General features: G+C 34.5%; 1 protein-coding gene and 1 long non-coding RNA gene across 3 annotated transcripts; both read right to left on the bottom strand.

Annotated features, from left to right (window-relative positions):
* Nucleotides 1-870: 870 nt before the first annotated feature.
* Nucleotides 871-7,509, bottom strand: LOC127118894 (DIS3-like exonuclease 2). Of its 2 annotated transcripts, XM_051049132.1 has the most exons (8): nucleotides 7,023-7,509; nucleotides 6,491-6,626; nucleotides 6,223-6,403; nucleotides 6,073-6,126; nucleotides 5,860-5,928; nucleotides 2,994-5,264; nucleotides 2,127-2,198; nucleotides 871-1,754 (listed from the first exon to the last, which is right to left on the bottom strand). In XM_051049132.1, exons 1-8 carry the CDS (start codon nucleotides 7,138-7,140, stop codon nucleotides 1,350-1,352), a joined length of 3,306 nt encoding a protein of 1,101 aa, XP_050905089.1. In that variant the 5' UTR covers nucleotides 7,141-7,509; the 3' UTR covers nucleotides 871-1,349. The 2 variants fall into 2 exon arrangements, with proteins under 2 accessions (XP_050905089.1, XP_050905088.1); XM_051049131.1 differs by having other exon boundaries at nucleotides 6,223-6,626.
* A 3,354-nt stretch (nucleotides 7,510-10,863) lies between these two features.
* LOC127118893 (uncharacterized) lies at nucleotides 10,864-13,284 on the bottom strand. The gene is made up of 2 exons (XR_007802428.1): nucleotides 12,693-13,284; nucleotides 10,864-11,231 (listed from the first exon to the last, which is right to left on the bottom strand). It is a non-coding gene; the product is annotated as an uncharacterized LOC127118893 (long non-coding RNA).
* Nucleotides 13,285-13,908: the final 624 nt, after the last annotated feature.

Genomic DNA, 13,908 nt, shown 5'->3' with positions numbered 1-13,908 from the left:
GATCGACGGTTGAATATTTTGGGATGTGAAGATTAAGGATGATAGGCCACTTCAGGCGGATGAGAAAGCTGACTTAGAATCCCTTCTGGCCATTTTGCAGGATGTTCGACTGAACCGGCTAGTGGACGATTCGTTTGTGAGGTGGAGGAGCGAACATGATTTCTCAGTAAAAAATCAGTTATCTTTTTTCAGTAAAAAAACAGTTATCTTGTTGTTCAAACAGTTCTCCATTCTGATGTGCAGGTAAATCCAAATATTGTTCAACTTTTGGATTTGCTATGGATTGGTAAATTCAAATATTGTTCAACTCTTGGATTTGCTTTGGATTACAAATGTGTCTAGCAAAATACCTGCTTTTGAACCGGTTGCCGACACGCAAGGCTTTAGCGAAGACGGGGATGGACGCCACCGGTACTAACTGCAGCAACTTCGCTCTATTGCTAAAAATGTAGAGCACAAAAGAATGTTCGATTGGTGGTATGCATCGCAGTCCGTTGGGTTGTGTGTGTGCTTAGCAAAAATGATAGTGTTTTTCATGTAGGGCCATACAGGGGTAGTCGACATTGTTAATAGAGCAAAAGTTTTAACTTGGAATTGGATTAGGATTTTGGCTTGGAATTGGTTTAGGGTGCTTGGAAATCATTGACTTTATTGTTTTAGGCTTTGATTCAATTGACATTTCTTGTATTTCCTCTCTTTGTACTCTTAATACAAAAAAAGCTTATTTTAATCCATCCACTCCACCATATGTACTTTTGTACTAATAGAACAACCAAAAAGAAACGCATAGCATACTACAAAATACCAATATCACAAACACAAACTGAAGTTTCAAAACCAGAATATCGATAACAAAGAAAACTCCAGACATCTCATAATAGAGTACTCCATTCGATTCCAATAACTAAAATACAAAATGTCTTAGACAACCAAATATAATTAAGTACATGAGTGGCCACCCAAAATCAAAAAACCAATGGGCCGCAGCCATACCAAAACCAGAAAAAAACTATGAATTGGTCTCAGCCACTTGGGAGAGAACCAAATACCTGCACGTATTAAGTAGATGGAACGGGCCAACAAAAACAAGAGCCAATTCCAGTAAGATGGAGATTCTGTTAGTAATAGGCAACAAGGACAAAACTATAACAGAAAACTCCAACCTTTTACCTGAACAACTAATCCAAAGTTCAGTTGGACATCTTCATAAAGCATTAGAATTTTTTTACTGTAACTTTCCCACCTATGTCTGTCACTATACAAAATTCTACAACAAAGCCAAGTCCTTCCGTTTAAGAGTCTGACGGATTTACCACATCAAATATGTCTGCCATTTCAAAACAATCGAATTACCCAAAATAAGAGCTCATGTAAAGCCTCACACCAAAATCAAGAGGCCCGGCATCACCACCAACAGCATGAAGTGCAACTGGAATTGTTGAAAGAGGATGCACAGTGAGTGGAAAAAATGCAGGCTCAATTCCAGTGTCAGATCTAGAAATGTGATGCTTGTTCATGTCAGATACAACAGAATCCACTTCCATCCCTTCATTTTGATTACGATTATCCATTTTAACTTTCAGGTCATACGGACAAGCAAGCAATACAGCTTCTGACAATGCCTTCCATTTGTTAGTGGCACCCCTTCTAAAAGCACGCTTAGTAGGGGATATGCTAAGCACCAGTGTGGATGTTGCCTCAAGCCAATCGGCAGTCAAACCTTCAACTTCATCATAATATATGCGCCTCTCAACCTGATAAAGAAGAGATAAGGATCATTAAAAATTGCACACAGCATTTGTAAAAGAGCACAACATGCTACTTTACGCTTAATTATACAAAAACTGGTTAACAATAGTATATTTTGTTAATGTAATAATAGTTACTAATAAGTTACAAACAAAAGGTTGGCACTAATAAAGTTTACGAAAAAAAAACTATTTTAAATAATGTACTCCAATCATTGTTACTACTATTATATGACTACTACAAAAACAGTAAATACTAGTATAAGCATTTCTTATTCCAAAAATTTTCATATTAAAAATCACAGTTCAGATACTGTAGCAATGTCGATATCTCTATGCTATGGAAATCTGAACTACATATTGTCAGAAGTTACTTACCGCTAGCTTTTGAATATAAATTGACATGAACTTCGGGCCTAGTCCCAATATTCTTGCTTCTGATAATAAAACCTGTAGAATAGATGGCCATAGTTTAAGTGAAGAAATTTGTAACCAACACTCGGCCTAATAATTGATAAGAATGCAAAAAATTTCAATCCGCTACAAAAATGCAGCAAATAGAACAAAAGTCACTTCAATCACCGAGAACAAATTAGTATACCGAATAATGGCTTGCAGTTCATTATATCAAATAACCATGAGAACCTTATAGAGACCCGGCTGATGGGATAGTATCACCGAAGAACTATACTACAATTACATTCATAATTAACATTGGTTAAGACATGTAAAATCAAAATCAAAATCAAAGGACATCTAATCCAGACCGAACACAAATTTAAGCATGTTTTTTACTAAAATAAATAAGTTAAGGTAAATTTTTTTTGGAGAAACCCTGAAAAGATAAATCATGTATCAGAGGGAAAAAGAAAACACTGCAAGAATATGTATTATGATTACAAAATTATCAAACAAAAATAAATCAACCAAATACTGATTTCAGATGCAATCAATTTCACCAATTAAAAAAGCTAAGGGTACATGTTAAGAAACTCGGTATAGAAATACTCATCATAAAAGGTGTGAATTCAACTTCATAATAGTTATAAAGTTAAAAGGCGTGTATTCAACTTCATAAAAGTTAAATAATTACTTTTTCCAATGCAAAAGTTTTACTCAGACTCGGTAACACATGCCCTAAGGGAACAACTTAGCAAAATCTTTAATCTTTTTACGAAAAAGCAAATAATCTAAACAATATGAAAGAACAGATGCAAATTAAATAAATGATCAGAAAAGTGGTACCTTTTGCTGCTTCAGGAGAAACCATATGTAAAGTCTCTCACAGGCATCCTTAACATTTCTACTAGCCTTCTTCCTCTCATTGCAATGATCAGCAATATCTGCAACTATACTAGCACTTGGAACGCTATGCTTCAAGGCTGCAGCTGATAAAGCTTCCCTACATTCAACAGATTCTGCAGCATTTTTATCAAAGCTGATGCCTGTGAAACATCTTTTCTTCCCTCCAACTTCCTTTCCAATCTGCTTCAAATAAATGTTTTCGGCCTCTATCGTAGCAAGTAGTGTCCGATGGACAACAATATCTGAATATCGACGTAAAGGTGATGTAAAATGAGTGTATAAAGGTACAGCAAGCGCATAATGACCCCATTCATGCTCATTATCCTTTAAATAACCACTACTAAAGTAAGACGCCAACTGCATTGGCCTTGTAGCATAGGAAATAACTATATCATAAAGCACAGGGTCATCCTTAAGAATTTCCTTTATTTGCTCTAAGGACTGATGGATATGACCAGATGAAGAAGTGTCCAAATTAAAACCATGCTTCTGACAAAATGATGCAAACTCTCTGAGCTTCCGCATATTAGGTTCAGGATGCCTCCGCAGTAGTGCAACTTCAGGATAAGCTCTAAATATTACTTCGGCAGCTGTTGTATTGGCCAAAAGCATGTATTCCTCAATAAGAAAGTTTGATTCTTTCTGTTCTGAAAACGTAGTATCATAAGGGATGCCATTCTCATCAAACAGGATAACAGTTTTGGGATTATCAAGCCGAAGAGCCCCTCTAGTAAATCTCTTTAGTTTCAAAACCTTGGAAATTTCATAGAGACTCTTCAAAGAAGCAATAACATCAGGCCACTCAAAATGACCATGTACTTTAGGATAGTCATCTTCATGAAAGCTTGAACTCTCAAAATCAAAAGCATTATCAATGATGCCCTGTGCATGTTCATATGAAAGCTTACAACAAGAATGAATAACAGTACGACCAATCCAACGGTCCACAACATCCCCATCAACATTTACATCCAGGAGCATAGAAAATGCAAGTCGATCCACTCCAGGAATAAGTGATCCAATATTTTCGGAGATTAATGCAGGTAACATTGGTATCTTCTTTTGCAACATGTAAACACTTGTTGACCTAAATCGAGCCTGACCATCTAAAAATGTGTCTGGTAGAACAAAGTATGATGCATCAGCAATATGGATGCCTACTCTATAATTTCCATTACACAACTTCTCAATTGACAATGCATCATCAAGATCAGTTGCAGTTGAAGGATCAATAGTAAATATACACAAGTTTCTAAGATCAGCTCGACTTTGCAATTCCCTCAATGGTAACTCCCAAGGAACAGATGGCAGGCAGGACAGAGCTTTAGCCGGAAATTCAGAAAAACGGATTCCATTCTGAAACAAAATAGCATCTAATTGGGGCTGAATTTCACTGCCTCTCCCGAAAATTTGCAAAATATGACCATCTGGAAAAGGACTTTCTTCAAACCAATCATCAATTTGTACAGCTACCAGATCCATTTCAATTGATGCATCACCACTTTCCTGCCTTCCCTTAATACTCTCTGGTAAATCTCTAACAAGAAGCATTATGTTTGGAAACTTTGGGTCAATTGGTGTCAGCTGGATATATTCATGATGAGACGCCAAATTCTTATTCTTTCTTACATCTTTCTTGCTTATGTCCCGGGAAAAAATCAATTGTTTCACATTAAGATGACCAACAATACACTCTCGACGTGGAGACCTCTCAAAAACAGCAACCACTCTGCCAGTTGGTCTTTTAGAAGGGAAAGAATTAACCAACATACACATCCTCTCCACTGCATTCATAACTTCACTCTGTTCACTACCAGACTTAATCTGTAAGAGAGCAGATGTGTCACAGTGAAGTCCATTGCTGTTATCTCGGCCAGTTAGTCCAATTAAACTTAAATGGTTAGGTAAAGCCTGTGCAGTATCACTATCTTCATAAATATATCTTTTTTCGGGAAATGGATAACTTCTATAAGGGGGAGAATTTTGATAAGATTCCACCTTTTTTTGACAAGGAGAGCTTCTACAATTAGAAGTGTCATGATCAGCATTTAACTTGTCTTCTCCTTTACAATTGTTATCATCGACTACATTATCCTGGACAAGGTTACAATTTTCCAGTACTGCAGTGTTGCTGTTGGCCACATTTGATCCTTTCATTTTTGTCCACAATGACAAAGGATCAATCTTGATTGCAACAACATCGCCTTCCACCTACAAAGAACAATCATCAGATCTACATCCTCCAGCTATATACACGCAACGGTGGCAGAACTCTGTTATGCAGTATCAGCTATGGAAGAAGCAAAGCAGCCCCGTCTAAAATCCAAGCCAATAAGAAATGAAAAAGGATTTGTTGTAAATGAGAAAAATAAACAGCAAAGTCACTGTACACTACTGAAAAAATTGTTCATTGTTATAGAGCTCGAAGAATTTCTTTTGCCAAGCCACAAGAAGAAAAAACATTCACATCCTATAAATAAGAGATAACACACTACAGCATATGCTACAATATTTAAATATGATTCATTCTTTCCCTAAAATCAAAAAGTAACGTACACAAAAAAAAAGATGAAGATAACCAGGCATAAACTAGGTTGATTATTACATTTATACATTAATATTCATTAATACATAAAATTCATAAATCATACATAAAGCATGGACATTAGATTAACATGCAAATGCACTTCACAAATGCCTTTTTTTATGATTTGTTTTATATATAATAAGTTGAAAACAAAATAAAATGCGGTTCCACTACTAAAATCAACAGACACCAAATATACAAGTTTATGCCCAGACTTACAGCTCTATTCTGGGCTGGAACCCCACCAATAAGAATATCTGTTGGCACTCCATCAATTCTGCAGTAGGCCTACATGGTCAGATACAGGAAAACTTTAATCACCATAGTAATATATCAGATTCGCCAGCATGTTATGAGCTGTGTCATAAGTTTACCCATCCACACCGACTAAAAACCCAAAAACAAAAGTAACTATGGAATAGATTAAGAAACCTCAAGTCTATTGTGAGCATTGACATGAAAGACAGCTTTGAAAACATCATCATTCTGCAAGTAAAAAGAAATTAACCAAATGTCAAAATAAAATAGTCAAAATTCATTGTCAGTACATGTGTGTGTGTGTGAAATTAAAACATCACTAACTTCCAATGCCATCTCAACAGCCTCAACAGACAAGTGTGGACTAAAATAATTTCTCTGGCCATTAACACCAATTTGACTGCAAGGAACCGAGTCTTTCTTTTTATTAGTAGCTCCTGATGAACCTAAGCAACAGATGGGGTCTGAAATTGGTTTTGAAACAACTCCTCCTTCATGTATTTGCCTGTTTCGCAAATCAACAGGCACCACCTGATCATTAAAATGCACAAGAGGCATTGATATGGATTCAACACTCTGGGCTTCGGATAACCTTTGCTCATTAGGGGGGAAAACAATAACACCCTGATGTTTCATTGAATTGCTAACAGAACCAGATGTTTGAGTAGCCATTCCATTTTTTCCCGAGCATTCTGGGGACACCCCAACAGCTTCATTTACTTCAGATACTATCCCAACAGAAAAACAACGAGGATTAATATTAATTAGTGAAGAAAAAAACTGATCAGCAAAATTCTCAGCATTCATAGAAATATTTCTCAACCATTTCATCTATGCTACTATTTCATCACAAAAAAAGAGAATATAAACAGTTTCCCATACATTATTACTACATGATTCGGCTTCAAGAAAAGGATCAAATTTTGGGTACTCGAAACTAAACTGTATAGTATATAGTTAATAGTTTACTATACATTTTCAGTTCAAGTAACAAAAAAAATCGCTTTCCCTATGGAGTTTCAACTTGACATAAATAGAACTATTTACCCTAATTCAACAATGAGGACAAAAAAGTCCTGAGAATCCCTAAAACCCCTAAGCTAAGATTGAAAAGATTGTTATACCAGAAGATGAGGGAAGATTCTGCTTGGTTCGACGATTGGATCGGCGTTTCTTCTTCTTATCCTTTTCAGCATCATCAAACCTCTCAGCTAGCATGTATCCTTCAACCGAAGGTTTCATAATTTACCGAAAAGTTATAAATTAAAGAACGAAAAAAGTAGGTTAGAAACCCGGAATCTCCCGATTATTAGGGAAAAATGCGAATCGGAAGAAGCGGGGTTTGTAAGATAGAAAAGTGTGAAAGAAAAATTGTATTTATATATGAAAAATTGGAAGAGAAAAATAAGTAAGAAGAAAACTAAGAGGGTTTAAGAATAAAGGAGAGTGGAAAAAACGAGGAGTTTTGTAGGGGAGGAGTAAGGGAGGTTGAAAACGACGCTATGATTGGTCGGCGGGGGGACAATGGGCGCCGACTATGCTTTCCTTTCTTTCTCTTTCACCTTCTTTTTTCTTTCCAAATCTTTTCCACTTCTTTCTTTTATATTCTTTTCTTTTATTTTTTATCTACCTTTCCTTCTTCCTACTCCACTTCTAGCTCACACCTTTTTTCTTTTTTTCAGTGTTTTGCTATTAATATTTATATTTTTTTATAATCAAAAGTTTTTAACTTTTTTCCCCTTAAATATCATCGAATATTATATGTATTTAATATCTTGATTAAAAGAATATGTCTACATTAATTATTTAATATTTTATTTTAATACCCTATCCGTTTTATAAAAAATATCTTATTTGATTATAAAACTAAGAGTCAGGTTAACCAGTGTGTCGGGCATTGGTTAAGAATTTCAAATAAAAAATATAAATTATCTTCAATTCATTGAATACATATAATATTTTTAATCTCTTAAATAATATTCAACTTACCATTTTAATTTATATATATATATATATATATATATATATATATATATATATATATATATATATATATATATTAAGAAAGAGTTAAAGTAAAAAAGAAAAACTACAACAAAATTAATTTAAGAAAGGAAATTATCTTTCCATTATTCTCGACAAACTTCTTAACAAAATTCGAAACATCATCTATGAAAGAGCTATCAACTCCATTTGTTATCCTTGCATTAACTAAAGCATATGCACATTTGTTAGCTCCTCTATAAGTGTGTAGCATTCTCACCTCATCCAGATCATCAATTAAATTGTGAATCTGTTTAATTAATGCATAACCATCAATTATCATTGCATTACCATTCTCTAATATTTTGACTATGATTTTAGAGTTCACATTTATCTCCACCATTTTAAACTCTAACCTCTTGGTCAACTTTAAACCTTCATATATCTCTCATAACTCAGCCTCGAAAGCACTATAATTCCCTAATGGTTTTGAGAAATCATCCTGACAATGCCTTGTGTTGTCTTTAATAATAACATTACAGCCATCTATATTATTTGTCTTACACACTCCATTTGTGTTTAATTTAGCACAAATTATCTTCAGGGGGTTTTCATCTGATTATACAAAGTGTTCTCACTCCCTTAACACCACTCCATTGTTACAAGTTGCCTCCCCATACGTCTTTAACATTTGATGAACATAATACATCGCATTAGGCAGTTTGTGATATAAAACATTGCGTTCCTCCTTATTCTTCCACGATCACAAACTACGACACCCTAATGCCCACTAATTTCTCCATTCACAACTCTCCCTCCCTTTCAGTTTGATATTTGACCATATCCAATCCTCTAGACCCAAATTGAAGAACGCATTAAATATATTTGTAGGCACTATATTCTTCCATAATTGCATGGATTTTGGACAGTCCCTCATGACATGCATAGTTGATTCACACACACCTCCACAAAGCTTGCAACCTACATCACCCAAATCTTTTGTTGCTTTTATGAAGATTCATCAACAACCTATTATGAATAAGCAGCCACATAAAATACTTCACTCTTTCCCGCACATTTAACTTACAAACAATTCTCCATACTTTCTCCCTTCCATCTACTTCGTTATCAGCCAATGTCATGTACATATCTCAAACCGAATAACTTTTTTTACAAGTCTCTGCCAATACGAACTCGTCTTTCCCATGCTTTGATTTGGAGGAAGACAGGCTTTGATTTTTTATATCACGATATCTATCATCTATTTAATAGTTTTTGCCAATTCCGGTCACTGTTATGGCTCACAAAATGGCAAAAAAAATTGCATTCAGTAATTCATAAGGAATTTGAAGGTTAAGCTCCTTGATACTAACCCATGGTTTTAGCTGCTAATTACTATTTTAATTTAGTCTATATCTATGTCAATTTGTCAAATGTTTTTTTAATTTGATCTCTTCATTGATCTAATTAATTTAATCGTGCCAAATGATGTTAATGTGGCTGACAACTCCGTCGTCTGTAAATTGTTTTTTAAATATACTTTTAACTTTATTAATATTTTTAATTAGTTAGGCATTGTGTCAATCGCTTCTAAGTTGCTCCGTGTGATTTAACAAAGTTAATAGTGAGAATGTGGTAAGTTAAATGTCACATGGTTAACTATTCACTTATTCTTTAATATTTTTATTATTTTTTAATTATTTATTTGATATAAATTGGATAAAGAAATATCATCTTTTATTTTTAGTGATCAAATATAAAAAATACTTTGTTATTATTTTTTTAATTATCCGACTAAAGACTTATTTGATAGAATGTGGATAAAGATTAGGAGTAACCTGACGATAAATAAAATATATTGATTACATTGACAAATTTGGTGTTGTTTATATAAGTAGACATGGAAAAAGATTGGGGTATGGGTGCCTTGGCCCCTCCTTCATAAGTGTCGTCAATAAATAGTATATTGCTCATGTAGCGAAATGCATTATGGAGATGGAAATACACTTATTTTGTAGTTCAAACTCATTCTCTATTTTATGAGTTATTGATTATATGTTTCATTTTTAATTAAAAATGAAGAGGGAAAATCCACATACACATTTTATTTTTTTATTTAAATATAAAATAAATATTATTTTAGGTCAACCACGGGACCAAGGATAAGAAAGTCCAATCCTGATGAAGCCCATTCAAAGAGCATATTAATCAAGACATTGAGGACTCGGGGACTTGCAATCAGGGAATCTATACTTGATCATTGTCACACCCCAAAATTTGCCCTCCTTTTTTCAATTTTATCTAGCTTATTGTTCATTGCATCTACATATCCACATGCCCTAATCATCCATCATAACACATTCATTTCCAATTGCATTCTCAAATAAGCACATTGATTCAAAAGGTTCTATAACACATTCATTTCCAATTGCATTCTCAAATAAGCACATTGATTCAAAAGGTTCTACTATTTATGGAAAACTAGTGGATCAAGCTTATGCTATATCTAGATTGTTTTGGTACAACATTGGTGTTTGGTTTATTCTTTGTGAACCAATTCTTATGAAACCCTAATTCTTAATTCTTGGAACTTTTAGATCACGGGGTTTGAATCTTGACATTGCATTTGATTATGGGTTGTTGGTTTACTGGGTCAACCATGAAAGATTGAATGTGACTAGGTAAATCTCTTTATGGGCTTGTTTATCACTTTAGTCCATTGTTTGTTTGATTAAGATTCAAGACCAAGTGTCATGTTGCGTGATTCAGTTAAAGAATGACATTCAAGCATTTTGGATTCAAAAGCATTCAAATTAAAAATGGAAGATAAATTGGATTACTTGGAAAACAAGTTACAAGTTATAAGGTCATCCAACTTCAAATGTTCAAATACTCAATTTTGGAAGGAAAGTATTATTGCTTAAGATGCAAGTTACAAAACTTTCAAAAGTCATTACATTACAAAAGAGCCAGAGTACCAAGTCATACAAAGCCATTTTCTTTATCATCAAAGGTTACACTCTCCAATTACATTGCAAAGTCCAAAACCTACACACAAAAAATATATACAACTTTGACCTACAATTGATTATGGTCAACTGTTGACTTTTTGGTCAACTGTTGACTTTTTGGTCAACCAGTTGACCAAAGTCAATTATCTAATCTTATGACCCTAATCACATTTTCTCTACATCCATAAGGTCCTCCAATCCTTGAGAATCCAAGTGCTCCGAAACTTCTTTCAAATTTGATGCCATGCCAATCTTGACCATACCTTGCTAAGCCTTGTTGAAATGCCTTGATCATGCCTTGCAAAAGTGTATTACTAAGCCATCTTAGGCACATCAGCCCTGCATAAACTCTAATTAAGTTCAGTACACACAAACACATTACTAACATTCAAAACATGGTCAACATCATACCTGCAAACAAAATTTCAATTGGCTCATATTACATAACTATTCTAACTGCAACTCCTCACTTACATAGCAACCACATCACAACAAATCAAACAAAATAACATCATAACTGATACTAATTTCCTAACATATCAACTAATTCAATTTCTAACAGTATAAAACCATGTAATTCCAATTCCAAAGTGCACACACCATGGTGTTAATTTCATAACAATATAGCCACATGATCGTTTTAAAGGATTTCGTCGAATTACACTAATTATCACCATAAAAAATTCAAGAAGTTTTCTCACAAATTTCTTCAAATTGTCAGCACAACACTTGCTAACCTCATTCATTAACAGTTACCTAATTATGCATACAAAGAACAACAACACCATTTAGTCAGAGGCAAATCCATAATTAATTCGAGACATAGGGCCAAGTTTTCATCAAAATAATGCAATTTACGATTCAGCTAGCTCACTCATTATCATTTATCTAGCTAACTTTCTTGTTTACCTAACATCAGCCTCATATAACTAATTTTCTAACAACTCAAGTGTCGATCAAGACACTTTAACAAACCAACTCCAAACCTGACTGCACCAATTTAAATTCATTATAACTCTAATTAATTAACTCCAACAGGTCTAATATCCAAATTGTCACACTTCATAAATGCAACAATTTCTAACATATAACTAACATCTAATTACACCAAGCTAACAACCTAACAGTTTTCTCCTAACTGAAATCAACAAAGGAACATAACTGAATCTAACAAAACAATGTCTAACAAATTCATTTAACAGAGATTAACTGACCCATTCCCTAACTAACTTATATCATAGAGATTTAACAGAGTTATAACCTCTAACCATCTTACACATAGAAATTCAACAGAGTTTGTTAATTCAACAAATTTCAACTGAAATTTCCAACTCTATTAATTTTCCCTAACTTTTCTAACCGAGTTACCCGAATCGGTTACACTCCACCCTCTATAAATCCCCCACACCAATCACTGTTGAAGGATCAAATATCACATTCTCCAAAAATCACTGAAATCATCACACTTTTCTCTCTGAACTTACATCTTCATCTTCCTCATCCATACTAAACCTCCTTCTAAATACTTCATCAAAGCTTCACCTTGAAGCTTCAATGGATTAGAGCTCAACCTCAACCATCACATAACCATTGCATGAAGTCTCTCTTTGCATCATCATCAATCTCTGCAATTCTTCCTAATCTATCTAAACCCCCCACTCACGTAATCCTCACTCTCTTTGCTCATACGCATCAACATCAAGCAAGCATCAACGTAGCGATGACATTTTACTACAGGCTAAATAGTTGAAGAAGAAGAGGAAATAATTGAAGGGAATAAGTTGTGAGATTGAAGCTTACCTGCAATTTCTTCGTATTCATCTTCATTTGTGTTGAATTCAACTCTGACCGAGGAATAACATGTCCTTGTAGGTAGGATATTCTCATTCCTCTTTTGTTTTTCCCTAATTCTTGTTTCCACCATGTGAGGTTTCACCTGAGGAATCAAAGCCCCAAGGAATTAGGCTTTGATTCCTCCATACTTGCGTTTAATTTCTGAAATGTAGGCTAGGGTTCTTGGTATTTTAAGTTTAATTTGGAATTTAGAGGGAGAATTAGAGAGAGAAAATAGGGTAGGGTGAGAGAGGAGAACAAGGAGAGCAACTTGATGTATGGTTTGTGGTATTTGAGCCTTTGCCACTGTCGGAGGCAGTTTCCTGCGTGACGAAGTTGTTCTCTGGCCAAGCGACGGTTAAGAGGAGACATATGAATGATAGTGAAATGAATTCAATATGAAGATATCCTTTCCTCCCATCTCTTGTAATTGGCGCATTGGGCTTGCCGATTTTCGCACCACAAAAAAATACTTAAGCGTATCGCATGCTCGAAGATCAAATAGGGTTGTCATCGAACTTTATTTATTCTCGAAGGAAAGGGAAAACATCGATAAACTTAGGGAAAGAGAAAAAGGGTAAGGAAGTATGCAAGGAAAAAGTATTAGCACCCCTCACATCTGTTATACTCAACGGGAACCATTTTGATTGTTCTTTGCTCGAATGGGTGTTATATCAAAAGGTTACTTCCGTATGATAAAAGGAAAAAAAAAGTTTAATAATTAGTGTGCTCGCTGAGGATTCGAACGTAGTTCGTGAAACTAAGGATGAAAAATAAAGAAAGATTTGATTATGTTGCCAAAAATTGAAGAAAATTGCTTGAATAGAAAAAATATGGCATTAAACAATAGATAGTAGTTAGACAAAGAGAATAAAATAACGTGGCATTAACTAATATATGGTGTTTAGCCAAATAAGAACGAAGGATCGTGTCTTCCTAAGCACAAGAGAATTGACAAGGTAAACGAGCAAGATAGAAAGGATTTGCCTAAGCACGAGAGGACTGATAAGGCGGATATGAATGAGAAATGGTTTGTCTAAGCATGAGAGAACTCACAAGACAAACAAGCAAGAGAAAAAAGGATATTTGAATCAAAAAGTGTGGCGTTAACCAATATATGGTATGACCAATGCAAGGATTGTAGGATTTTCCATAGTCTGTAGCTATACAAGGCAACATAAGA

Source organism: Lathyrus oleraceus, chromosome 2 (assembly GCF_024323335.1).
Source record: "Lathyrus oleraceus cultivar Zhongwan6 chromosome 2, CAAS_Psat_ZW6_1.0, whole genome shotgun sequence".
NCBI lineage: Eukaryota > Viridiplantae > Streptophyta > Magnoliopsida > Fabales > Fabaceae > Lathyrus > Lathyrus oleraceus.
This window is presented reverse-complemented; position numbering and strand designations above follow the sequence as displayed.